The following is a 26,729-nucleotide window of genomic DNA, read 5'->3' as shown; positions in this document are numbered from 1 at the left end:
CATCTACAGCCCCAGATTCTATGCATCACCCAAGATGTGGTAGGCACTGATGAAGAACTTATTACCTGGTAAATTTCTAAACTACAAATGACTCTTGCCTGGCATTTGAAGTTATTACTGCATATTTTTCACCAAATCTCTAAGGACTCATATGCTAAAAATAGTCCATGCAAGTCAGAAAATTGTTAAAGGGTAAATTAAAATTTACCAACCAAGTTTCATATTTACACTTGAAATGTTGCTAACACACCACATGTTGCCCATATTTTTTCCCCAGGTGGTGGGGGGGAGAGATTTATGCACGCAGGTTACACAGTCTGAATGCAAAATTAAAAAGGAAAAAATGTTGAGCACTGTTTTCACCTATTGATGAAAGTGCAGAGGAATTTTATGTCCTGCTCTCAACAGATTTAAGACCTGATCAAAATAGGATTTGCAGAAGCACTCACTGAAAGCAGATATGTTTATAACTTCACTATATCAACCCAGGATACTTCAGACAGACAGTTAGGATATGAATGTGAATTTAAGCACAGTTAAAAGGCAACATTAAACCTTTGGGCTATATTTTTAATTTCTTACATGTCTGCTTTGTTAGCGCAGAGTCATATATTTAGATTCTCAAAGTTTCCGAACTCACCTTGAGCTTTACATCCCTCTGTTTTAGCAGGTTTTTTTAGTCATTTTAGGACATAATTAAGGTGGGTGCAAAATGTTACCAGAACAAGCCAAGTTTCAATGCGGTCCCTGATGTCACTGTTCATGACACAAAGATAAAGGGTGGTTTCTGACAAAGTATCCTCTAGTCATACATATTGTGCATAACCCTTTCTAAGTTACTCTTTGAAGTACTCTTCTACTGCTGGAGAAAATTTTATTTTTTCAATTTCGTATTCCATGTCAGAACAAAAATAGATGTGGTTTTTCTTAGCAGTATCTAACAAGTTTGGGGACACATAGTAAGAGCTCAATAAATGAATGGCTCTTCTATAGGTGAAAAGGGGAGGGAGACACTGCTTGTCACAAGGTCCCATAAACCACAAAAGGGGGACAGTTCATGGAACCCTATAAACTGCTCCCTGAGGGTGGGAAAGGTCCCCTGAAGTTGATGGCTCAATTCAAGACACAGCAGCAAAGCCTTCAAGGAAAGGGTGGCAGTTCAAGAGGGCTGCGAGGAGCAAGGCCCAGTCTACACTAAATAGCAGTTCAGAGAGAGATGTAGGGGAATCTAGCCACTCTTGGGGTGTTCATACTCTTTGCTCTCTGCACCATAATCCTGACCAGTTTTGCCCTTGACTACGATCTTTGAGTAAGGGAAGGCGATTATGAAACAGAAAAGAGGACGAAGAAGTAATTATAAAACTATTCAAGTTTGACTCAAGGTTGAAAGAATGGAAACCCCATGGGGCCTGTGTTAGATCCAAGCTATCAGAACGTGGTGAGGGGCAAGCCCCTTTGGGACCGCCACAGTCTCCTGAGCCCAGTCTTACACACACTGGCACTGCAGAACTGACTCACAAGGCATGTCTGCCAAGCTGGCTCCTCCATCCATCCAATATCCCCTTCCCTTTCCAAGGCAGAGACAGAAGCAAAAAGTACCCTGGCTTGTAGGTGATTTCTGCCTCCGTTCTACAACTTTAAGATTCTTTGCCTTCTTTCTGAGGCTCAACACCTCCAAGAAGCAAGAAGTGGAGAACGATGTCCCCTGTGTGGGCTGTACCAGCTAGTTTATGGACAATCAACAGCTCCATTAAAAGGACATAAAACATTTTTATACAATTGTGTGGCAAGTGATTTAATAGCATACAATATCCCAATTTCTGTTTATGAGGAAGTCACAAGCAATTAACACGTGTCTTCATTCACCTGTATCTAGAAGCCTATAAGAAAATGAGGTCATCTCCCTCGCGCAATGATCTGGCAAGATGTTCAGGAGTAAGCGTTGTAGAAGGCAGGGATGCAGAATATAACTATAAATAAAGAAATGATCGGAAATAAGTGGAGGCCTGAAGCAGTAATCTCTTCTTGTGAGTGCCCAACTCCTGCCATCCTTCTTTCTTTTCTTCTACACTAGACCTCACCAGTGATGAAAGACAACTGGGTGGTTCAGCCAGTAAACTTAGGAAAATGTGAACTGAATGCTTGTGTCCTGCCCCAACTCACACGTAGAAGCTCTACTCCCCACACTGTGATGGCGTTACCAGAAGGGATCTCTGAAAGATGACCAGGGTGAGGATGTTACGCGGCAAGGAGCTTCAAGACGGGACTAGTTTGCTAGGTAACAAAGGAGGTCAGAGTTCCCCTGCCTGAAGAGCATTCTGTCTGAAGATGCCATCCAGAAAGTGACTTTCTCCAAGCCAGGAAGAAAGTGCTCACTAGACCCTGACCATGCCAGGTTCTAGAATTGTGAGAAAAGCAATATATTGTTGGAGCCAGCCAGCCTGTTTTGTTCTACCACAGCAACCCAAGCAGACAAATACTGAAAGTACCAACTCCTTTTTGGAAAGAGAAACAATTTAAGTTAGCATCACAAACTTCCTGACTCTTGGAACTATTTAACTTTTTAAAAAAAATCTGTCATGGTTGAAAGAAGGATTTTGAAGAGAAAAAGTAGGAAACGGATGCTAGAAATGGAGATAGAGGACTAAAAATTTTCAACTCTTTAGATGCCACAAGGACACATAAAAAGCCTATCTTGCTTTCTGAACTTCTAGAAAGTAGCAAAGCAGGGATCTTAAATGACTGCTGACTTCAACAAGCCACTAAAATATTTTGAAAAACCAAGGCAGAAGCATACGACTGATCAAGTTCGAATCTCTAGAAAATGCCAATTACTTGATGTACTCAGAACCCAGCAAATGAATAATCATCCCCATTATGCAGGGTTCGATGGCTTCTTTCACTCTTTCCCATCCCAAGCACCAGAATGTTATGTCCCCTGATATGGGTCAGACATCAAAAGACTCAACAACTATATACTCTCAAAAGTGGATGAGATCAAATCCAACACCTTTTCCTAGAGTTTCTGAAGAATTAACTTCCCAGCTACACCCTACTGTTTGTCTCTATTACTCTATGGATACTGAGTAGCTGGGAAATAATTTGCCTTTAAAAAGTAAAGAGGATAAGTGAAATCAAAAGAAGAGTTAGGACTATTTCTAACAGCAGTGAGAGTATTAGTGGGGATGAAAAATGGGAAGAGTGTTGGGAGGGATCAGTTCTTACAGCCTTCCTCTCCAAGTACCCCCAAGACATCTACCATCAGCCTCTGTTGCTACCCTTCCAACTCAACTCTGTACCATCAGTTAATGCTGGATACTATTCATCAAAGAAACAGTGCTTGAGAATAAGAAAATTAACCTAGAATTTTCTATGCAAGTTTAAAATTCTATTGCCACCTATATTCCAGTGAAGGAAATGGTACTATCATGTAAATTGTATAAGTCACACTGTGACTTGAAATTAATTTACACAAATCCAAAGTATCAGGTTCCATCCCCATGTGTAAAAACCTAGGCAGTAATTGCCTTTCTTCCCAGGGGTGCTGTTTCCCTGAATTAGGCAAGAGAATCCAGTTTTCATCTTGTAACTACTGTGTTTAAGGAACAAAAAGTCACATTTTGAGTGTCTTTTCACCTCTTATTTTATTCTTCCCAAATATAATCTTTTTTGCTGACAGTTTATTGGAGAAACTGATGAAAAATGCTTCTTTCAAAGGCATTAAAGACCTGCATGAACTTCATAGTAAAATGAACAGATTGTGTACAGAAAATTTAAGACAAATAAGCACAATTTACTCTTATACTAACAAACATGAAATTATCTCAAGGGGGAGAGAACTCATATGAAAATATTTTTAAAATTTTTACAGGGACTTTCTCTTCTAAGACACAGGATTACACATGAAAAAAAAAACATGACAGGGGATGTAAGAAGCTGTATCAAATTATTTGCTTTGCTATAAATTTTTACACAGGCAAGTGTATGTTTTCACTATAATTTAAAAAGCAATTAGACATTAAGTTGAGATTTATAGACCCGCCTTTCCCCACAAAGTAAACTGTTCCTGCCAGGTTGTGAATCCTAAAGCAAACCTAAGACCACATCTTTTCACAATATGCCTTGGCCTTTTGTTTGCCTGCTTTCAGAACTGCTCAGGGCATAAAAAGATTTCTTGGCTGCCTCTCAAACTGTTGGCAACAACAATATGAATATAATATAATACCAGGTTATATATCTACACACCTGTCAGATTTAACACAGATACAAACACACAGAATCCAGAACCAGGAAATTCTTTTCAGTTAACACCCTTGAATGACATAAAAGGTATATATAACCTCTCACTTTCACATCCTCAAGAACAACACTAGCAAAGACAGGAGGGAAATTTTCTGGCTTTTAATAAAGCTATGCACTAAGTACTTCCTCCAAGTATACCTACAAAACTGACCGCAATTAAGATCAACAATTTCTGATGGAATGGAGTACTTCTTCTGCAGTTAAGCATCTTTAATTTCTTAAGAATCCAAAGCTTTCCTCTGAGGGCTCCCATCAAAAGGTCAGTAAGGCCAGTCTGAGTCAGCAGTGGACATAGGACCTGGGGATCTGAACTGTAGCACCTGCTCCTTATGCAAAGGAAGCTTAGATGAGTAGCTGTACCTAAGCCTCATTTATATTTGCTGTGAAATGAAATTCACAACAAACAGCACTTTTTTAGAATCAAAACAAACAACATAGCAGATGTAAAAATCACCTGGTATACGGTAAACAGCCAAGAACGGTTATTTCATAAATACTGAGATTTTTGACTAGTTAAGTATATCAATAAGCATAATGAACTATTTTCTCCAATTAAGTCTATTCAAAGTCATTTGATAGTGTATTTGCAGCTATCTAAAATGGATGGTGTTCTGGGGTTGGGGGGGTCACGATGATCTCCTTGGTGCCATTTCCTGGTCAAATGGATTATATAATGATAAGCATGTGATTTAGATATTCAGATGGATGGATGAATGGATGGATGGAAAGGTAATTAGACAGATGAAAATAGAGATATAGGGATGGAGGGATGGGTTGATGTGAATGGATAGAGAGGTAGAACCAGAAATGGTGATGGGTAGGAGAAAGAAATGGGAAAAAGGACATAGGCAGATGGATAAATGGACAGATGAATGGATGGGCAGATGGAGCCTGTGGAACTTACTTGCAAAATTACCAAAATCCCTAAGGAAAAAGGGGAAGAGTATGTTACAAGCCCAATCTACTATGTCCTTTATTGGTAAACCAGTGCTTTCAAAGAACTAAATCAACTTCCCTAAGGCTTCTAACATTCCTTTCTCCATCAAGAATACTGCTGATTAAAGCCTGGGGTTTAAAGTATGCTGGAGTTAACAAGCTTAAAATTTGATGTAAAAGATCCCATAAAGATAAGAAATTCTCCAGAGACACATCTAGAAAAATATCACCTGTTTTAATAAAATATTTTACAATAGCAAGATCTTTGGCTCTTACCTGAAGGAGGGTCCATTCTGTATTTATTCTCTTGACACCAACCAACTGGTCGAAGTCTGTAATCCAAGTAAAACAACCACTGGTCATAGGATTCAGTGTCCTCCAATCCCACATAGCGAAGGCGTAATCTTCCTCCAACATTTTCAATCACACTAACTATCCAGTACTGAAAAGGGTTCTGAGAATCCTGAAGTTCTATTAAGGAATCAACTGTAATGAGGTCTATAGGGCCTTTCCCTCGCAGAGGCTGTTTAAACAGAAGCAAAACTCCTTATTTTAAACTTTATTTTAAGGTTCTCATGGAAACAGATGACAGCAGAAGATAATATTTTTTTCACACCATCATCCAAGCTATTGGCAAACAGTCTGGTGTTTCCCACCACCCCCATCCTCTGCACAGCCATTACCCATTCCACCCCTTCCCTTTCCTCCCTCACACACATCCACGTATGCAATGCTACACCCAGCAAAAATTACAAGTAAATAGAAAACAACAGTTTATGCTTTAAACAAATCACCCTTCCCCAGTAAACTTGCACTTATTTAAAAAAAGCACATTTTTAAGAATTATACCCAAATTTTCCCAGAGCTAGAAAACATGTGGAAGCAAAATGTCTACTTTTCAAATAGATATATGTATCTAATACAGAGCAATAAAGTTAAACAGGACCTATCAACAGACTTTCATTTTATGATGGCCAATACTCTAAAAATCAAGGTTCTCTGGTTTTGACTTGGTGACTCAAGTATGACCGTGTGTAGAGGAGATGTCTAATGCACATTCATGATTAGAGAAATTTGACTACTATGTAGTTATTTCTACATTTAACCATTTAACATAGTAGTTGGCTTGGGAAGTACATAATTACTGACCCTCCTAAAAAAACTTCCTTGGCATATGTTAACAGATGAAAGGGTGTTTGTTCAGCCAGCCTTATAGGCAAATATATTTTCATAAATTAACATAAAAAGACAATGTGCCCCTTTGAAATGAACATTCATCATTTTGCTTTGTTAACATAACAAATAAAGTAGCAGCTATTCAAATAAACAAAATTGTCATAAAACAAAAGCTTTTAAGTGAATAACAGCTGGTGGTACTCTGAAGTACAATACTATTTTTGAGAAAGTTAAAAAAAATATTAACACTGTCAAAATCTGAATCTTATTCCCAGTTGTTCATTAATTTTTTTCATTTTCAGAGACATTCTTAAGATAGATTTGATAACCCAATACTTAACACTTAGTCATCACCTATTCAAAGTTATTCCAAAGTTAATCTTAAATGTATAAGATAATGGGAAGACATCCTTACATAGAATTTTAAAATACATTCACATAGAGCACATCTTCCATTTATTGACCAGGGAAGATCTGTCAGTGACATTCAAATCCTATCACCTAAGTAATTCCACACAAAATTGGAATATTCAGGCTGCTTGAATAAAGATAATGTATGTACACATGTATCTCAGAAGGATATATGCAAAGGTGCCATTAGGTCTGAGTTCACGGGGCAAGGATGTGTCAGAGACATAATAGATGCATAATAACAATACATACACCTTCCAGTAGGTTGGCAGGTGCTGTCCGAGAGCCAGTCAGATCACGTATAAGGAACTCTGTCCAGTCTGTATATTTCTCTTTGATTGCTGGCAAGATAAGGGAAGGGGGAACAAAACATTTCAACACATCAGTAAAATATTAAACAAATTTAAAAGCATTACAATTTTCTGTATGTTGGTGTAATTTCAACACTTTTCTTAATTTTAAGCACCATGTTTAAATAAATAGTACTCTAATTGGCACAACAAATCTGTCAACAAGTCGTGACTTTATACCCACCAAGTGCCTGAGCACTGAGAAGATCAAAGAATCTGAGGTCCTGAGGTCTAACAACCTATTTAGAAACTCTGGGAACACCAAAGCAAATATAACAAAGTATGTAATTCAGGCGGTTCTAAGAAAAAAGAGATTGATGAGGGACAGAGAAATCAGAGAAAAATTTTCAATGGGAAAATAAAACCAGGTACTCAATTATATGAAAGGTTTATACAGTGAGGGGAAAAAAAAAGGTTCCTCCTTCCCCGCCAGTGAGAAAAAACAGTGCATGCTAATCAGAGTGAGGAGTCAAAGAGAAATGGAGAAAGAAATTAATCAGCAAGACCTCGGGGAAGTTTAAGCAAGCAGCCCTGAAAAATAATGTTGAATGGACAGCTGAGAAGGTATACAAAGACATTTAGTAAATGAGGTCTCTGCAGACAGTGAATCTGGCAGTACTGTGAAGGTTTAAATAGGGACAAAACAATTCAAAAGCAGGCTGTTGCAGTCATGTAAGTACTAAAGTGGCAGAGTGCACAAGTGAGGGGCCAGCACTGGGAACAGAGGCAACGCACTTAAGCATCTTTGGGGGTGGGGACACCAAGTCCTGGAGGCCAACATCCTATAAATGCTTAAGACCCAAGACCTCAGCACAAAGCCCCTGGGTGACTCTCCTAAGTTACAGGTCTTCAAAGCCTTACCAAAGATAACCCACGATCCGAAGGTATGAGCCCTTCAGGAAAAACAACAGACAGTAGCAGACAGCCAGTGCAACACACTTGCTTCAGATGCCACCAGCACACACTGGGATTCTCACCTTCCCACAACAAAGAGAGCCAAGAAGCAGCTCACAGCAGCTTAAGAGAGCCAACACAAAAACAAAGGTCTCCTAAAAGTTCCAAGATAAGGGCAAAATACACAAATATCCCTGATAAATACACATTTTGAATTCCATGCCAAAAGTAGAAGTCAAGCAATAAGTGTCCTGCATTTGACTGGACTTACATCCATACCCAGTCTGAAAGTAATCAATTTCCCTCTTATGGACTGCTTTCAAACATGCACACAATTCAGGCTAAAATTTAAGTTAAAATTTTTAAAATACCAAGTACCCTACAGATACATAGTACAATGCTGATTCAAACTGTCAGATTTCTAGCAAGAGAGCAGAAGAAATGGCTCTGAAATTTACATGGTGTGAGCCCTGAGTTCCAGAGCTCCTATAACTTTCCTTAATATGTTTCCGCACAGGACTCTGAAGCAATTTTTTTATGTGCCACGGAATGTCTAGATAAATTGCTCTCAAGAAACATGTTATCTATAAAGCTATAAAAGTACCCAAGCCACCTTAGGTTAAAAAATAGAGATGAAACAATTCATAGAAATGTTGCTAATTTTAGAAGAAACACAATTTAGGTCAACATTTGATTCTCAAAGCTCTAAATTTTCAAACTACAACAAAAAACATATTATAGTAAATATGGCCATAAAATTAAAACGGAATACAGTAAATTTAGAAGTCCCAGTCCATGGACTTATTTTAACCAATATTCAACTTGGTAAAAGCCTACTACAATAAAAGGTTGCCTGGGAATTCCTCAGATTTCATTGCAATAGAACTTAAATGGCCTTGTCCATGTACTCACCGGAACTTCTAAAGAGAAAAGTTAAAACTACAAATTTCTCCAGTGTAGCAAATCTCTCTTCAAAGACGCAGAATAAGATTGTGAAAACAACAATCGGATTCAAATATAAACCAAATCTTCACCTCATGATCATTATCCTCTTCCTCAAACTAAAGAACCAGTCCACACAAATGTCAGAAAACCTACATTGCCCTGCACCTAACTACAGTATCAAAGGCAAACTCTGTGGCAGGAAAGAGATTATGGAGAGAGAAGCGGGAGGTTCTACAATTTCAGGTGAAAGAATTGTTTATCCACAATTTAGCAATCACTGTCACACATTTTCAATTTATACAGAGACATTCCTGGAAATTCCCAAAAGCATACTATCAAGATCTTTCTCAACTTTCTCATAGACATTTTTCAAAGTTCTATTCAGTTACATAAGCATTAAAACTCTGTTGTTTAAGAGTCCAGATTCTTTTCTAATAATGCCTAATTTGTGAGAGAAACATTACGTTGAAGGAAGCAATCATAACCTTGAGGTTGAGAAAACACACATTTTTTGTGAGGACATTTAGAGATGCCTCCAAATCCCACAAATGCTTTATTAGGATTAGAAAGCTATATAAAAAAAGAAACCCTCTGGAATAACAAGCAGAAGATTACTATCATTTTTCAGAATTTGGAAAAGCACCACTGAAGTTGTCAACAGTATCTCAAGTGATGTCAACATACATAGTCCAGTGATATGCCACCTCTCAGGGACATTATCTTCCAAAGATAGTACAGAACCCTCTGGACTGCCCAATCAAGCAGATTATGAACAATGAGACCCATGCTGGGGTCACTGGACCCACAGCAATAGCCCATACTCCCTAGTTCCTGTTCATGTCCTCAGTGAACAGAGATGCCCAGTCACATCATGCCCTTCCATTCCTCTAGAAGATGAGAGAAGAGTTACAATGAAAAGAAAAGGTCATTTTCACTGGAACACACTCCAGGCAGGGACACTAGTCTTAATTCTATCTTCTAAACACACAGGATTTTCTGATATTCTTTTGTCTGGGCCATTTTCTAATGTCACTTTTACACCAACCCTTCTTTGAAAGTATCTTGTGGGTCACTGACTTAGTTGGTTTTTTCTAGCTCTCCATTGGTTGCTTCCTTCTAGAACCTTTCTATTAACTGGCCATTGTGAAAACTTCTCATTATGATAATGGAGATCTTCCCCCTCTCCCATTCCTTGGTTTGGCTCAGCTTTGACTCTTGGGAGTGGCTTGTTTCTTCATCTCCACTCCGCTCTCTCACACCAAAGGTTTTCTTGGAACATCTGGCAATTCCTGGTCTTAAGTCTGAGACAACAGAAAATCCAGAGAAGACACCTGTGTTCTGGAACACAGGCTTTTAACTCAGAGAAGGGACATCTGATGGCCTCCCTTCTGGGAAGTGAGCATTGAAACCAGCATCAGTGGGTCTCCCTGGACAGTTCTTCTAGATTCTTCAGAAATCAGCCTGAGGGACAAACACTTGGTATAAACCTTAGTGGCACCATGAGATAAAGGCAGTGGCAGGAACGGACAGTATAAAAGTGTCCTGACCGTGGACATTCCATTAAGCCCTTTGATTTTCAGTCCACACAGGTCTCTCTCCTGGGGATTCCAAGAAGTCCCTGGGCTGCTGCTACTCCTACAATAATTCAGGAGACACCATGAACCTTCATCAGCTGTCATGCTGCCAAAAATGTTTTGAAATTTCCTTTCTGTACCGGTCTCCCTTCAATTCTTTTGTGTTGTTGGTTTATGTACTATTTTTATTCTTTTACTAGTGCTGTAATGGGCTCTCCAGAGAAAAAGAAAAGATAAGTAAGAGTGCTCAATCCACTGAAATGCCTCCCAGCAAACAGAAGACCTGGACCTTTACAGTGAAATGTTAGGGAACAGCCTTTGACTCGTCAGAAAAGGATTTTTTAACACTGATTTAGTTAAAGAAAAGAGGAAGCAACAGTACCTCTTGAATTATAAATGGAAGCACTTACTTCTACCACAGTATTAAGAAGACTACGGAGCTCTTTCTATGGAGAATTTCAAAGGAGAATCTGCATTAATTTTTCATATTGGGCTCAAATTAAATCGTTCCTACAAAAAGGAAGATAGGCCATAAAATGGTTCAACAGGAGAGAGATGCTCCCACTTTGTGCACCGGACCACATAATGTACACAGCTGATGTTGAAACATACAGAAAAAGTATTCTTGTTCTTAATAATAAACACAATAAAGATGAAGACATAATTGATTTAAAATGTCATAAATTATACACATTCATTAGTATTCATCATAAAATAGCTTATTATTGGGTGAGATATGGCTTTAAATCAAAACTATTCCTCAGAAAGTTGTAAGGATTAAGTAAGATAAACATAAACTTCCTAATGCTTTTTATGAGTATGGTCCAGGCCTTGTAAAAACCAAAGTATTACTTGGTAACAAAATCAATCATTGCTCTTTCACAAATTCAAATGTTTATATCACTTAAGTTTCATTTCAGAAGAGCACATGTAAGATGTTTTAAACTAATTTTTTTTCATTACAAGCTTAAATTAACTTTGAATACAGTTGTACATTAACTATGACTATAAACTTATAGTCAAAGACATAAAATTATATAGAAATTTTTCATTAATTTGAAAATTTATAATTAGAATAAAAATTCTTTCCAGAGAGCATAGTTTTCTAATCTCTTATTTGCCTCTCCCTAACTTGAATTATAGTGCTAAATTTGCCATCATGATCACATCTTGAAACAGGTGCAAATTGGTACCAAAATGAAATGTATTTATGGAAAATAATTCCTAATGTAACCTCTTATGAGAATCCAATTCATTTTTAGATACAGTCTGCTTCTTCTCAGTTTTATCAAATTTGACCACTTGGTAGCAAATGCAATCTCTCCCAGTTAGGCTTAGCATAACACTCTTAACATAGCAGGACACACTGTGCACAAAGGTTATTATCCCAGATTTTTTTTTATGAAAACAGGATCAATAGGGAATAGATAATATACCATGTTCACATCAATATGAATGTTTATACACAGAAAGTCATTTATCTACTTTTTAAAATGTACACCACAGCTCACTCTGCAGTTCTCATGGTCCAGATCTCTTCCATATCTAAACCACTCTTTTTCTATGTGCTATGTAGAAGAGCATAAGGAAACAAAAAGCAGCATCTTGAGATGGTCACAGAATTCAGAATTTAAGTCAGATTCCCACAAACTTTCATTTCAATCTGGTTCGAACAGAAGCTCTATGACTTTGACTTTTTAATCAAGAAATTCACTCTAATGACTTTTCCTGTTTAAATAAGCCCAAAGACCTCAATACTTATCTATTTGTACCAATGTAATCTTGGTTTTCGCCAGCTATCAGGAGTGGCAGCAAATCTGTCCCCAGTCTGAACACACAGAGGTGAGATCTCACTTTGGAGCCAGCGCTTAACATTGTCAGTGTTTTTCATTTTGAACATTCTCATAGCTCTCTGTGGGAGACTAGCAGATCAACATAAGGACTTCCACTGTTGTATAAGGAAAAGAGAGGGCCAGCTGATGGTTTAAGCAAAATAAAGTTCTAACCAAACTGTTCTGACAATGACTCTACTAGCTGCCTGTAAGGAAGCGTGGTCAGGGGGCCACCAAAACCACTCAGTCAAGAGACCAATAGACATTTGTGACAGGGAAGAGGAGCAGTGCTTGAACTGTGAAATTAAAAGATGATCTCAGAGGTAGATAAGTAGCTTAAGGGCTGAGCTCTTTCCTACCATGCACAAGGCTTCAGGTTCAGTACCCACCACTGTCAGAAGAAAATCCTTAAAACAAAAATAGAACAAGAAAATGATGGTTACTGGAGTCTGAGGGTGAGGAAATGATATTGATCAAAGGGAACAAAGTTTCAGCTAAAAAGGAGGCACAGTTAACAATAATGCACTCCATACTTCAAAACTGTAAGAGATTTTAACATCTTCAAGACACACAAAAGTGAAGGAGAGGTAAAGGGTGTGACATATCAATTAGTTTGATTTAATCTTTCTACAGGGTATCCAATGATCAAAATATATACAATTTTTTGGCATTTTAATTAGTTTTCCAAAAACATGAAAGCAACATGCTTTCATGGTACTGGAGGAGTACAGAAGTGAGATGGAGCTTCCATTTACCAAGAGGGGACAGACTCAAGAGGATGTGTCAGAGGCAAGCTCTGCTTATGTTCATGTTACGATGACCACTGGACATGTGTCACTGCTCAGCTACTGTGGGCTTAAAGACCCAAACATCTCTCTTGACGCAATCTCCAAGGCAGGCAACTCAGAGTGACAGTTCTGCTTCATAAGATGTGTTAAGAACCCAGGTCCCTTAGGTCCTATCATTTTGCTCTAAGTAAACATGTAGAAACAGTGGCTTAACCTCACATTCTGGCACATAAAAAGGGGGAAAGAACTTACGTGAATGGTGAGCGAGCCCCATCTTGTTAGTTACATGGAGGTCAAATACCACTTACCCTGGCATCTAATGATTTAAATGAATAGCCTCAGCACGCTACACACAGCTGTATCTTAGGGTGCAATAGTAAGAAATGCTCCAAACAATGCCAAGAGTTCTAGGGGACAGAGAGCTTGTTGGGACATGACCCATCTGGAGGCACTAAGGCAAGTTCATTCAGGTTTCCCATGGGATGAGTGCCTCCTCAACTTGGGTGAGCATGGTGCTGCAATAACTGCAATTCCCTATTACCAAAGCTGTTTTTCAGCCTCATCCTACAAGAAGGTAACTTCACAAGCTCAAAGAATCTCCCCATCAAAGTACACACCTTTCTGCTCAGGAGCACCCTTGTTAAATGAGAGTATGCAGATCCAAAGGGGCTTATAGAGGACTTCTTTTTGTAAATTTTAGTCAATGTACATATCCTCTTTTCTCCAAAGATTTTTCTTTGTAAACGTATATGATACGAGTTGTAGAATGTATCCCTAAACCCAGTGTGCAACAGTACAGGTCTGTAGGGGCTCACACTGCAGTATAAAAATATCTAGCTGCACAGCCATGTGCCCAGGTCTCTATCGGAAGTAGCATCAAGGGCTGTACCCAGCCTGGACACACAGAGCTCAAGTCTATTACCAAGTGATGAAAATATTCCAAGAAGGATGGAATGGTAAACTGTATCAAATGCTGCTGACAGGAGGTGTAAGGTAATCTGAAACTACACCATTAATTTTTATAACAGTATTTATCTAGGATTAATATCCAGAAGCAAGACAGCAAAGGATTTACCAGATATTGGCAAACTGCTCTCAAAGGTCAATCTTACAATTTCAACTCACATCATCAGTATATAAAAATTCCTACTTCTCCCCATCCTCATCAGTATTTTAATATGATTAAAATGTTCACTAATCTCAACTGTATGAGAAATATTTCTTTTCAGTGATTATCAGTATAGTTTAGTATCATCACATTAAAGCAAATCAGGTTTTTCTTCTGGAAACTTCCCCCACCATCACTCCTCAGCTCACTCACCACATCCTTACTGTTCCTCCCTGACAGTGACACACTATTTTCTCCCACAACCCCAAATACTTTTCCTCCAAAGCTTCAACACAATTTATGATATGTTTCTCTACACCTGTCAACTCCAGAAGCTACAGGCCACTGATGTTCGCTGCGTTCACAAGTATACACCAAAACCAAGAATAACTGGCACACAGCGGGTAATTCCTGACCCTTTGTTACAGGAAGAACTCACATATTAGATGGGTTTTATAAATCGTGTCTGTTCTACTAACCATTTGATGAAAGAGTATTGCTTGATTACAATTGAAAGACACTGCTGATAATATGAAGTACACTTTTCATCAAAACATAAATAAATTCTGTCTCACGACCCTGTATCTGTTTTAGGTTGCAACTATATAACCTAGAAAGTTAGGGGTCAGACCATTTAACCAACTCTACTCACAATACCATATAAGATTAAACATGCATTTGGAGTCTTTTGTTTGACTCACACTATCAGTTAGGTAACACAACACTGTTCATTTCAGAGAAGGGAAGCACTCAGAGATCAAACAAATACCAGGCACCACACAGAAGCTCCGCTTCCCTAAAGAACCAATTGCTTCTTTCTTGAAGGTCTGAAAACCTCTCAGCACTAAAAGGAACAAAGAATTACAAGGCAGCCATAGAACTATGTCTGACAATCTCAAAATACAAGGCATGCTACTCCACAGCATGTTCTTTAAGGCCCTAGAAGATGAATAACCTGTAAAACTATTGGAAGAAATTTAAAGCCATAAATTTAAAATATGGAATTTCTCTCATTCTTACACCTTCTCTGCAATTCTTCTCTAGCTGCCAATATCTCACTTTTTATAGACATTTCTGCTACTGCTTTAACCACTTTCCTGCTTTTAACAAATCCCTTCCAAAGATCAGTCACTTTTTTCCTCTTTCCAGTAGGAAAAATTTCCTATGGGTCTTTTATTGGCTCTCACTGGAGAAAAACTGTCAAGACTGAATTGACATATCACACAAGTCCAGGGCTCCAAGTTCAATAGAAAAAGACACTTGCTTGTTAAAGATTTTATTTTCCTAGGACTCTTTCTCTTTTTTATACTTGACTTTTAGCTGTAAAGTGACTTTCTTTGTCAGTGCAAGTCTCCATTCAAATTTCTCCCAATGTCTTCTCTTAGGTATACATTTTGGGAAAAAAAAAAAAACGGCTTGCAAAAAATGTACATCACCATGTGCTTTGCATAGAGCTGATTAAATAAATCACCCCACTGTTGACAGTTCTCACATAACTATCTGTGGTCGTTACTCTATATCCACTTGGCTGTGGCAAGGCTTGCAGATATATGGTCAAACATTAGTCAGGATTTTCTGTGAGGTTGTTTTCAGATGAGGTTTGTCTTAATTACTTTTCTCATTCCTGAGACAAAATATCTGATGCTTAAAGTTAAAGGATGAAAGGTTTATTTGGCTCACAGTCTGTAGAGGTTTCAGCTCATAGTTGCCTGGCTCTAAGGCAGGATGACACAGCACACAAGCACTGCAGAATAGAAACCAGTTCATGGCATTTGGAAGGTAGCAAAACAAGCAAGGGCCTTAGCAGCTTCTTTCTGCACTTTATACTCGAACAGGGGTGATGGTAGGATGACCACACCCACCCTGATGAGCGCCTATAGGGAAACAAGCCATCTTAAAAAATAATCTAAGAAATAGTAATTGAAAAGTTAATGTTTAAATTTCAAAACTAACACCAATGGTCAAATTCATACAGTTGCTTTAGGTAGAAAAATAAAACTTAATTAAATATTAAAGTAGTTATAACTTTAGAAATCACTTGTACAAGCAACTCAACATGCTCAAGAGCATGACCCAGCTGGGAATACAGCTCAGGAGCACAGTGCCTGCCAGGAAAGTGTGAGGTCATGAGTTTGATTCCCAGTACCGAGAGAGAATGAGAGAGAGAGAGAGAGAGAGAGAGAGAGAGAGAGAGAGAGAGAGAGAGAATGACAATGAATGACCTGAGTTAAAAGTCACTTTGATACTTGTTTTCAATAATTTTCAATACATTTCTGTCCTCCCTCAACTCCTGACACATACTCCCTGTATCTATACCCTGAGCTCCACTGACTAACAGGTATTTCCAGCCTAGAGGACTCTTGACTATTGCCTAAAGGCTGAATCCACCCTGAATGAGGTTGGCCAGTGAGGTCTTGAGTTGGCTGTGCTGTTGGCTATAGATCCAATTGTCAGGCCCTCCTTCACAATAAGCTACAGTTTTCCCTTAACAAAGCAGAGGTTAACTTTTGCTTCAAAAAAAAAAAAAAATAGAATTCAAGGCAACCTGGAGAGATCTAGTTTTTCATGGATCTTCTAACAGCTTTCCAGGGAATAGATGACCAGTATGCACTGGACTTGTAGGTTGTACTTAAATCTTGCTCCAAAATCCTAATCATGACCATGATGCCACCACTCATGTCCTGAGTATCCTTCAAAGAGACATGGAGATGGAGACTCATGTTTTGCAACTGGCTGTTAATTCATGCTCAAATTCTCTGTCCCTTGGGCAACCATATTTGAAGTTCTAGGAATTTTACTTAAGTACAAGGTCATAGTCAGTCCAATTCTCCACTCCTAGACAGGCCTGTTCCTGAAGCCAGTTATCATATCCTCTAAGTAAATGGTCATAACTTTCATGGTAATGAAAGAGTTTTGGCCCAGACAGGACTCTGTAGCCAGGAAAGCCTCAAATGGAACCAGGAAGGTCCTATCTCCCCCGTCCCTAGGAATTTACCTGTGATGCCATCTTCCCCACCCCTGGGAACTTACCTATGGCACCAAACCTAGGACCAATGGGCTACTCGTGCATCCCTGATGCCCCCTTAGGTTCCACTCCAAACCGAGGCTACTTACATACCCCCCACACACACACACACACAACACGTGTCCGCCAGAAAGAAAGACGGACTCCAGCGGTCTGGGGTGCTGGTTCTCTCTCTCCCTGTTCTCAGAATAAAGGCCTCTTTTGTTTTATACTTCTCATCTTTTGGAAATAATCCTATCAGTAAGACTTAAAAGGTTTGATGCAGATCACGAGTACCTAAAATTGCATACAGAGTTTTGTGTTCATGTAAGATCTTTTCCAAGAGGCTTCACTGAATCATTAAATTCAAGGAATCATCAGAAGCTTTAAACTCTCAGAGCTCTATGACTTCAGGAAGATTAAGAACCACTTTATAGGGCTGGGGATTTAGCTCAGCTGCATAAGTGCCTGCCTTGCAAGTATGTGGTCCTGAGTTCGATCCCTGGTACTGATAAAAACGAAAAAGACAAAAAAATCACTGCATAGAAAACATTACACTACAGTGTGGCTCTGATGCAAGTCACCAAATTTCACAGTTCATCTAGCACTCAAGCCAATGTCTAATCAATATTCCCCACACAGCTTGCAAAAGTGAAGTGATGAATTACCTTTTCTATAAACACAGACACTAAATTCTTATTATAAAACATCCATTAAGTATTGCCATGTATCAAACCAGTGCCAAGCACATTCACACCTGTTGTTTCCAAAGACTCAGTGAACTAACTATTCTTTTAGCTATGTTGCAAATGGCACTCAAAGAGATTAAGAGGGCCTATGTTCATAGTGAGTAACGAATATCTTGCAGCTGGAATTACAGAACCCTCTCTTAACTCACTATGCCTCCCTTTTAACTCCAGCTTCTAGTGAGCCCTATTGGCCTTTTACAACATCCCTACTCAACCCTGTGACTTGTAACTCTCTAGCCTGGTGCATCTTACTCTATCTCCCTTACACCAACTCTCAAGAAACACCCTCAGCTCCTACCCATCCAGCAGAGGCAGAATTTCCTTCCTTCCTCGTGGCACACATTACACATTATAGTATCTGCCCAGTTGTCCACCTGCATCTTCCTTCAGGCAGGATGGCATCGCAGTTGGCACTGACATTAATGCTTGACCACAGACCTTTGGATGGTCTGTGAGAAAGTGAAATTGTTGCTCTTGTTCAAACTTCTCAAGGCTTACCATTACTTTTGGTACAGAACAGACATCCATTAAACATTTGGTGAACAGACAAATATATTTTTAAAAACATATAATGTAGTAGAGCCCTGGATTGAGGATAGTCTAAAAGAGTTTCTAAATCTATCCTAACACAAGGTACAAACTTTAAGAAGGTTATTCATATTTTATGCAGTTTAACATTACAAAATTAGGATGATACATGCATCAATCATCTATCAATGCATCCACCAAAAAACACATGCACAGTGCTATCTTCATGCAACACGTAAATCCAGCTTTTTGCAAAGAAAATAAAGATCTTAAGACATGATCCCTATTTCAAGAAGTTCAAATGTACGCAGAGGAGTACATCCTTAATACAGCAGATGGCCCTCACCTCTGTAGTTCTTAAACTATTTGCCACCATCTAAAAGCTATGCCCTGTGCCTACAAGGAAGACAATATATTGTACTCAGTTCTTATAGTTTAAATTCATCTTCAGAATTTTAACATTATGGAAAGTCACAGTATTTACCAAAATTTAAATGCCCTGGGAATCAATTTGCATTAATTAGTTATCCATAAAGAGAACAAATGTTTATAGGCTGAGTAGCTTAGCTTGCTTACTCAGCCTACAGAGTAGGCACTCACAGCTCCAAAATTGATAGTGACATTGACCTTTGACACTGGGCCCCTAATGTAACCCAGGTGAAGTTCCTGAACACAACTAACAAGCATTCTCATGACTGCACCATAAAGAGAAAGATCTGGGAATTTAATTTTTTGCTACTGTGATGGAAAAAGGTCTAGTAAAAGTGAATGATTATAAGACACATTTTGAAGTGCTTGAATCATGATTTAAAACCATAAATCAAGCTATTACTTAGGAAAAATGGTTCAGAAAAAAACAGAAATTAATGGATGCATTTCCCTCCCCAGGTTAAAAAAAAAAAAGCAGCAGTTATAGTGTCCAAAGGTTTGGGCCTTTGATTCCAAACAAAGTGTCACAACAGTGTATCACAAAATCTTTCAGTAAAAAGTTATGAAAAACCTAGAATATGAAATATGCCACTCTGGTGCTGTCAGTAAATCATTTTAAGTGTTAACTACAAATTCTATCTACTTTATTACATAAACAGAATTCATCTGGATTATCGCATATGGCAGTTTTTGAAAAAAACAGATGTAAACAAAGCCCGGACAAGTTCCCTGAATTTTCTTCTATCAATTACACAAGATCAAATTATGTTTGTAAAACTAAAGCTTTACTACTAACGATTATTTTTAAGCAATGAGATGTAACAGATAATAACTTTTGGTTTTCTTTTGGTTAACACTAAGACCGTGTTAGACAAGATTTATAGTAGTTTAACGAAACAAAAACTATTATGTCAGCCTTGGAAGCAGTAATTAATCAATGTATGTAGAGCAAACAATTCATGCCAGATGAGCAGAGAATAAGAGTAAATTCCCTAATCACTTTGCAACCTTCATTCCTTCCACCCAGGGATGACTGGGTAATCTGAGACTAAGAAACAGAGAAAAACAATACTGCATAATAAAACAACACTTTCTTTAGACATTTGTTCTGGTATTCCTTGAATTCACTTGCTCAAAATCATAAGATCTCCTGTCAACATACACAGTATTTCAGTAACTAATAAAATTAAGCCCTGAGATTTAAAACCAGCCTAATACCGAAACATGACTCTGCATAATCGTTCCTCATCAAAATTTGAAAACCCTTAGAATACTGGTGCTAGCTATTTATGTGTTTCTTTGTTTTTCCTAAGAAAGAGTAGTTTTTTTGTTTATGACTTATACTTGAGTAACATTTTGGCCATTTTTTTAAGATTATAATATCAGTGTATTAATTATTGTTATTCTCTAATTAGTTATAAAATTGTTTCATTTTGTCATAAAAGAGTGATTTTTATATTTTCTTTATTAATATCTACCTATATTACTTTTTTTTTTTTTGTATCAGGGATCAAGCTCACAACTGCGCGCTTGCCAGGCAGGTGCTTATGCCACTGAGCTAAATCCTCAGCCCCTAAAATTTTTTAAAGTATACGGGAATAGAGCCAAGCCAGCACCTCTCCTCCCTGGTAAGCGGAGGCAGGGTGGCAGACTGCAGCCCTTACAGGGAGAGAACTAGCAGTGTCTCCTGAGATCTATGCCATGTTGGAACTTAGGACTCTGGGAAGCCAAGCCAGCACCTCCCCTCCCTGTAAGCGGAGGCAGGGTGGCAGCCTGCAGCCCTTCCAGGGGGAGAACCAGCAGTGTCTCCTGAAATCCACGCCATGTTGGAACTGAGGACACTGTGAAAACAAATGACCATTCTGCCTCCCTGCTTAGCAATAGTGAACCTACTGCTACATGGCCTAGAGTCAAATATCCCACTTCCCCTATCCTTCTTCTCCTCCCCCCACCCCCCACCCCCGCCCATTAGCAAATGGGAACCAGAAATCTGAGCATCTCCTGGGAGATTGACCATAGCAAATAAGGGGGACTTCCTTCTACCATTTCTTTGAAGGCAAATATTTTTGTTACTGTTTTGCTCTTTTCTGATTAATGGTACTGCTCTATTCAATATTCTGTTTTGATAAGTTCTATAGTGTTCTATACTTCGTCTCATTTTAATATATGGGATTTAAAGAACAACTATTATAAAGATAACAAAATATACTGTGATACCTATTACTGTTATCCCAGTAACCTGTTCTGAAGTTTTGTACCAATTTCACTGAATGATCTTAGTTGGCTTTATTCTGACTTGTTCTGTTGTATGCTTTCAAAATAAAAATTAAAAAAAAGTATACGGGAATAAATTTTAAAAGGAAGAAATATTCCAGGCCCACTTTAGGATGATTTTACAAACAATGACATACACATAGGTACACAAAAGAGCCAAATGAGAATGTTTCTTGTCTGACCATATCAGAAGAAAACAGACTGCAAGGGAATGTAAAAAATAAAAGTGCATTCTTTCACCTCAGTCCTCTTTCTCACATTGTTATAGAAGGTCCTTCGTGGCTTCAAACAAGGTACAGGCAAAATGGCAGGCAGACCTCGGCCGGCACTGGGTTCATTACACAGTTAAGTCAGCCACAAAATCCACAGAGCAACAAGCAGAAACACCCCCAGCAAACCATTCATTAATAGATTTGGTTTTCTCATTATAGTCTCAAGGAGCCCCCAATTTCAACGGAGTTTGTTCCTAGTGACCCTTAATAAATCAGTTTCAGAACTCACTGACACATGTTCGGTAGCAGCAATATTTCTGTGAGGAATGACTTGTCAGGACAACTCATACAGGCTACAGATCCAAAATATACTTACTGAATAGTGTTTAACTATGTCTAATCATACCATCATGCTATCTATCACAACGAACATTGCTGCTCAAATCGACGTGTCAGAAATAAATGCAGGAAAAGAGAAAAAAATTTCCTGTGAAACACAGAACAGGGCCAAACACTATCAGGTACCAAAAAAAAAGTGCTACAGGCATGTGATATGACCAAAATATAGAGCAAATGTTTAAACAATAATTTGTTACAGTAAAAGATGCATTGCTATTAATTCTCCCCCAAAATCTCTATCCCCTTGCTTCTAATACACTTATCTCAACACTCTAGGCACTTTCTAAAGCACTTCTGGGAGCTTTCTTTCTTGAGTACCTTTTTGTGGCTACTTCCATGTCCTGAATCAACTCAAAATGTTTACAGCAATTTCTGTCAAATAAAAACATTACAGGTGTCCTCAAAGTCTCAGTGCTTTGTATCTAACTTCTGGCTCATCCTCAAAGTCCAAATGACCATGAAAGGTAAAAACATTTTGAACAGATTTGGGTAATTGAAGCAGCCAGAGCAGCACAACTAGAGACATGAAAAAGGAATTCCAGAAGTGCTTTCGGAAACTGGTAAGAGCATCAGATATAAATGTATTGAAGACAAGCAAGGGGAGAGCACTTCAAGGAGGATTAATGACAATGCATCTTTTCCTGTAATTATTTTTTTAAAACATAAACACTTACCATCTATTTTGTCACACATAGTATGAATAAAGCAGTTCCAAACTGTGCCTACAGGAAGGCAGCTCCACAGATGATGGGAATAGGTGGGTCCCCCTGCAGCCCTGTAGAGGGGGCTCCCAGAGCAACACACAACTATCTTCCTCTCTTTTTCCTTTTCGGAAGTCAAAATAGCATCCACTGTTAGCTCATAGTCCTACTAGTTGTAAAAACAGAATGCCTATGTTCAACAAGGACGCTCTTTTAACAAAGAAAATTTTGAAAAAAATTAACTACAGCCAAGTGTGGCACACACCTGTAGTCCCAGGTACATGAGAGACTGAGACAAAAGGATCTCTAGTATGGGGCGAGCCTCAGCAACTAGGAGAGACTTTATCCCAAAATAAAATTTTAAAAGGGGTAAGGATGTACATCAGAGGGAGACTGCTTGTCTACCTCTGGATGCCCTCGGTTCTATCCCTGATATGGCTCCCCCAATCCCCCCCCCAAAAAAAAACCACTAGAAAAAAATCTACATGTTACTAACTTGAATAATTACTCAATCTCAAAATTACAGCTTCAAGAATCAACCTAAAATTAGACTGGCAGTGTCACCTGTAATTGTCTCTTTTCAACATGTGAAGTACTTGGTATGATTATCAGGTGATAGCCTATCAGCACTGAAGCCAATGTGCTGTGTATTATATAAATGGTACTTGGATATTTTATATTAGCTACAGTACTTCCATGCTCAGACAACAACTCAGCAGTATCTCTTTCCCCAAATTCCTTCATCCTCTTTTACCATTAACTCTTGCCAAAAGCTGCTATTTCATTTGTACCCATGTTAAGTACCTAACAACAGGCTGTCTTGTCCCATGGACAGTATTCAATAAGTACTTAATAGGAAATTATTTCCTCCAAGGAGCTCCACTATTTTAGGTGTTATGTTGGAAAACAGTAAAATCCACCCTCCCCCTAGCCATGAAGAACAATCATTCAGATGAATTAACATGAGAAAAAACAATACATAACTAACAGTGTGGGACTGCCATAGTAATACTACACCATTGATTTAACACTTGAGGGAAACGTGAATTGTCCATCAAGAAGGAATGGTATAGGATTGAGCTGGCTATATTCCAAATTCTGCAGCCATCTAGTTCTGTGATTCCAGTTCATCACTTAACCTTTTGAAATTCTAGGTTCCCCATGTAGAATGAAACAAGTGAAATGCAGAAAAGCTGATCAAAACCATCTGTAAAGGTGGCACCAGTTACTGAAACAGTATTCTAAGCAGAGTTCAAAAGAAATTAGCCTTCAGTGTTACAGAAATCTGATAAACTTCATTTACTAAATTCATTTCAGATCAACTTCAACTTGACTCAATTTCCAACTAACTTAGAAAGATGGCTTGTTACTTAAACATACCTATATCTTAATGTTAATTAAGATTTAAATTATAAGCATGGAGTCAAAAACAGCTACTAAACATGCTAACCCTTGAAAAGTTCATCGGGTAACTCTTAGGTTAGAGGCTTATACGGGATGCTATAGAGCAGGCTTTGCAAACCATAGCTTTTGAGCTAACACGTTCCTATGTGCCCATGTTTCCAGGGCCCAAGGGCTAAGCATGTCGTTTATATTTTTAAATAGCTGGGGAAAGCACTATTTCATGAGATGTGAAACTTATATGAAATTCACATTTTTCATCCATAAGTGAAGGTCACTGGAACAAGGCTGTGCTCATTCATGAGTGCATCGCTCCTGGCTGGTCTGGTGCTACAACTGTGAACTGTGAGGCTACAGCAAAGACCACATGCCTGCAAATCTGAAAATATTTATTCTCTTATCTTTTATTTTAAAAGCCCATCAATCCCCTCCTACAGCATCTCCCAAAAGAAGTACGTATTAGAAAGCTGGGAAATGGAGGGTTGGAGAATGCAGATGAGACATCAAATTAAGGAACACTTTTAAACAGTTAACAGTCTTCTACTAATACTTGCCACAAATACCAACAAAGAGGAACAAATGAAAGATACAGGAAGCTAAGCTCTGCTGAAAAAAGGGGAAGAGAAAATAATGACAAATAACTAAGAAGAGGAAACAACTTGTTACGGCTCCAGAACATTTTGTGCAATAATGCAAATTGCCAGATTGCCAGTGTGTTCTCATTCAGTTGAAATTAAAAGACACAGGAGGTGTGGTTGAAATATACATTGAGTGCTTACATTTTTATAGTTTTTTTATAGTAAAGGACACGATGCCACTGACTCTCCTCTCTTTAATCACATCTATCTTGTTGTGCTTGTCACTTTCCAAAGCAGTTCTGGAGGTCCTGCTTTGTGTCTTTACCTGTACTGTCAAGGCTTCCTTAATGTTCTGAATCCGTTCAAAATATTTGCCTTTCATGGTCATTTTGAATTTGGGGAAGAGCCTGAAGAAATATGGTGCCACATCTGTTGAAGTACTAAGGATACACCATGATATTTTTAAGAGCCTGCTCTTCCACTGGATGGAACTCAGCAGCCTTCTCTGTATTTTTTTTTTTATCACACCTCATACAGACACCCAAAAAGAGGACTTTCAGAACTGCTTCAGGAAGTGGCAAGAGTGATGGGATAAGTGGGTTCAAAGGGAGGGGGTGTATTTTGAGGGAGATTAACAGCATTGTGTCTTTTACTGTAATAAATTTTTTAATTTAAATATTCACCATATATTTCCAATCATACCACATACACAATTTTTATTGTGTGGGCAGAGAGGATCAATAATTAAAACTGGCAATCCTATCTCCTCAAGTTAAAGCATTGCTAAGAAAAATGAGTAATGAACAAAGCATTCTCTAGGGTAAAAAGTCCTGGTTGGGGGAGGGGGGGGGAATCTGACAATATAATATGAAACTATTCATATAAGCAAGACTTATAAAAATGTAAATTTTAAAAGATACCACTTACATTAACTTCAAAACACATAAAAGGAAAGAATAAATCTGACAAATGACAAAACATCCTAACACAGGAAACTATACTGTATAGGAAGACATTTTTAAAAAGATGAAAATAAACAGACTAAGTACTATGTTCTTTGATCAAAGAACTCAGTGTTATAAAGGCAACTTTCCTTCACATGACCTATCTAGTCAACATGATTTTACTTTAAATCAACACATTTTTATAGAACTTTTTAAAATTCTAAAATTTATGTGGAATTTATATTTATATAAATAAATATAAAATATAAAATAAAATATAAAACATAAATAGCATTTACATTTATATGAATCAACATATTTTTATAGAACTACAATAAGCCAATTTTAAAATTTATATGGAATTTATATATCAAAAATAGCTGAAACTCTCCTGAAAAAAGAAATCAATCTTCCACAAAAATCTTCCACCTTTCCGTACAAGTCAATTAATTCTTGCTTAACTAAGGACTCAAATGTAAAACGTTTTGCCATATAATTGTTCAAATAACAGTGATGGATAATATATTTACAACATTCATGAGGAGGAAGAAAAGATCTCTTCCTAGAAACATGACAACCATAAAGGACTGATACATTCAGCTTAGTAACACTGAGACTTGTCATTTCCCAAAAAGCCATTAAAACGAGAGTGAAACAACAAGCCACCAATTACAAGAAGAAACAGGCGTTTCTGCTGTCATGTCACATGTGTGTTCCTGAAAGCCTTCCCAGCTTGCAAAACTGCATTCTGAAAATAACAGGCTTATGAAGACTAAGGTTGGAGAACAATTCTCAGGGCATGCAACTAAAACGTAACACCACCACACACCATATCAGCACATATTAAAAGACACATTTAGCACTAGAGGACATACAGACCTTTTACTATAAAAAACTAAAAGGTGATGATTATTTGAGGATTGAGCCAAGTGTGGTGTGCACAAGCCTGTAATCCCAGCATTTGGGAGGTTGAGGCAAGAGGATCACCACAAGTTCAAGGCCAGCCTGGGCTACATTAGTCAGTTTAAGGCCAGCCTGCACTACATAGAAAATTTGTCTCAAAAACTGAAGAAAAAAATATTATTTGAGGACTGAAACTACTACATTAAAAGGAACAAGGACAAGTGTTCAAGGAAGGAGGGAACAGTGATACAAACACATCTGGCACAACACCCCGATCCAATATCATCAACA

At 38.1% G+C, this 26,729-nt stretch overlaps 1 protein-coding gene across 6 annotated transcripts in view; it reads right to left on the bottom strand.

Annotated features, from left to right (window-relative positions):
• Positions 1 to 26,729, bottom strand: part of Sfmbt2 (Scm like with four mbt domains 2) — a 295,751-nt gene that overhangs the window by 107,321 nt on the left and 161,701 nt on the right. For 5 of the 6 annotated variants that reach the window (XM_063260159.1, XM_063260158.1, XM_063260160.1 and 2 more), the window contains 2 exons: positions 7,078 to 7,166; positions 5,515 to 5,761 (listed from right to left, as the gene is read on the bottom strand). In XM_063260159.1, coding sequence (XP_063116229.1) covers positions 5,515 to 5,761; positions 7,078 to 7,166 — 336 coding nt within the window. Of the gene's footprint in view, positions 1 to 5,514; positions 5,762 to 7,077; positions 7,167 to 26,729 lie in introns of those variants that run through there. The other variant, XM_063260161.1, reaches the window with a different exon arrangement.

The sequence above is a fragment of the Cavia porcellus genome, unplaced genomic scaffold (assembly GCF_034190915.1).
Source record: "Cavia porcellus strain 051 isolate PalLab524CR breed Dunkin Hartley unplaced genomic scaffold, mCavPor4.1 scaffold_13, whole genome shotgun sequence".
NCBI lineage: Eukaryota > Metazoa > Chordata > Mammalia > Rodentia > Caviidae > Cavia > Cavia porcellus.
The sequence above is the reverse complement of the archived record's forward strand: the minus strand, read 5'-3'. Positions and strand labels throughout refer to the sequence as shown.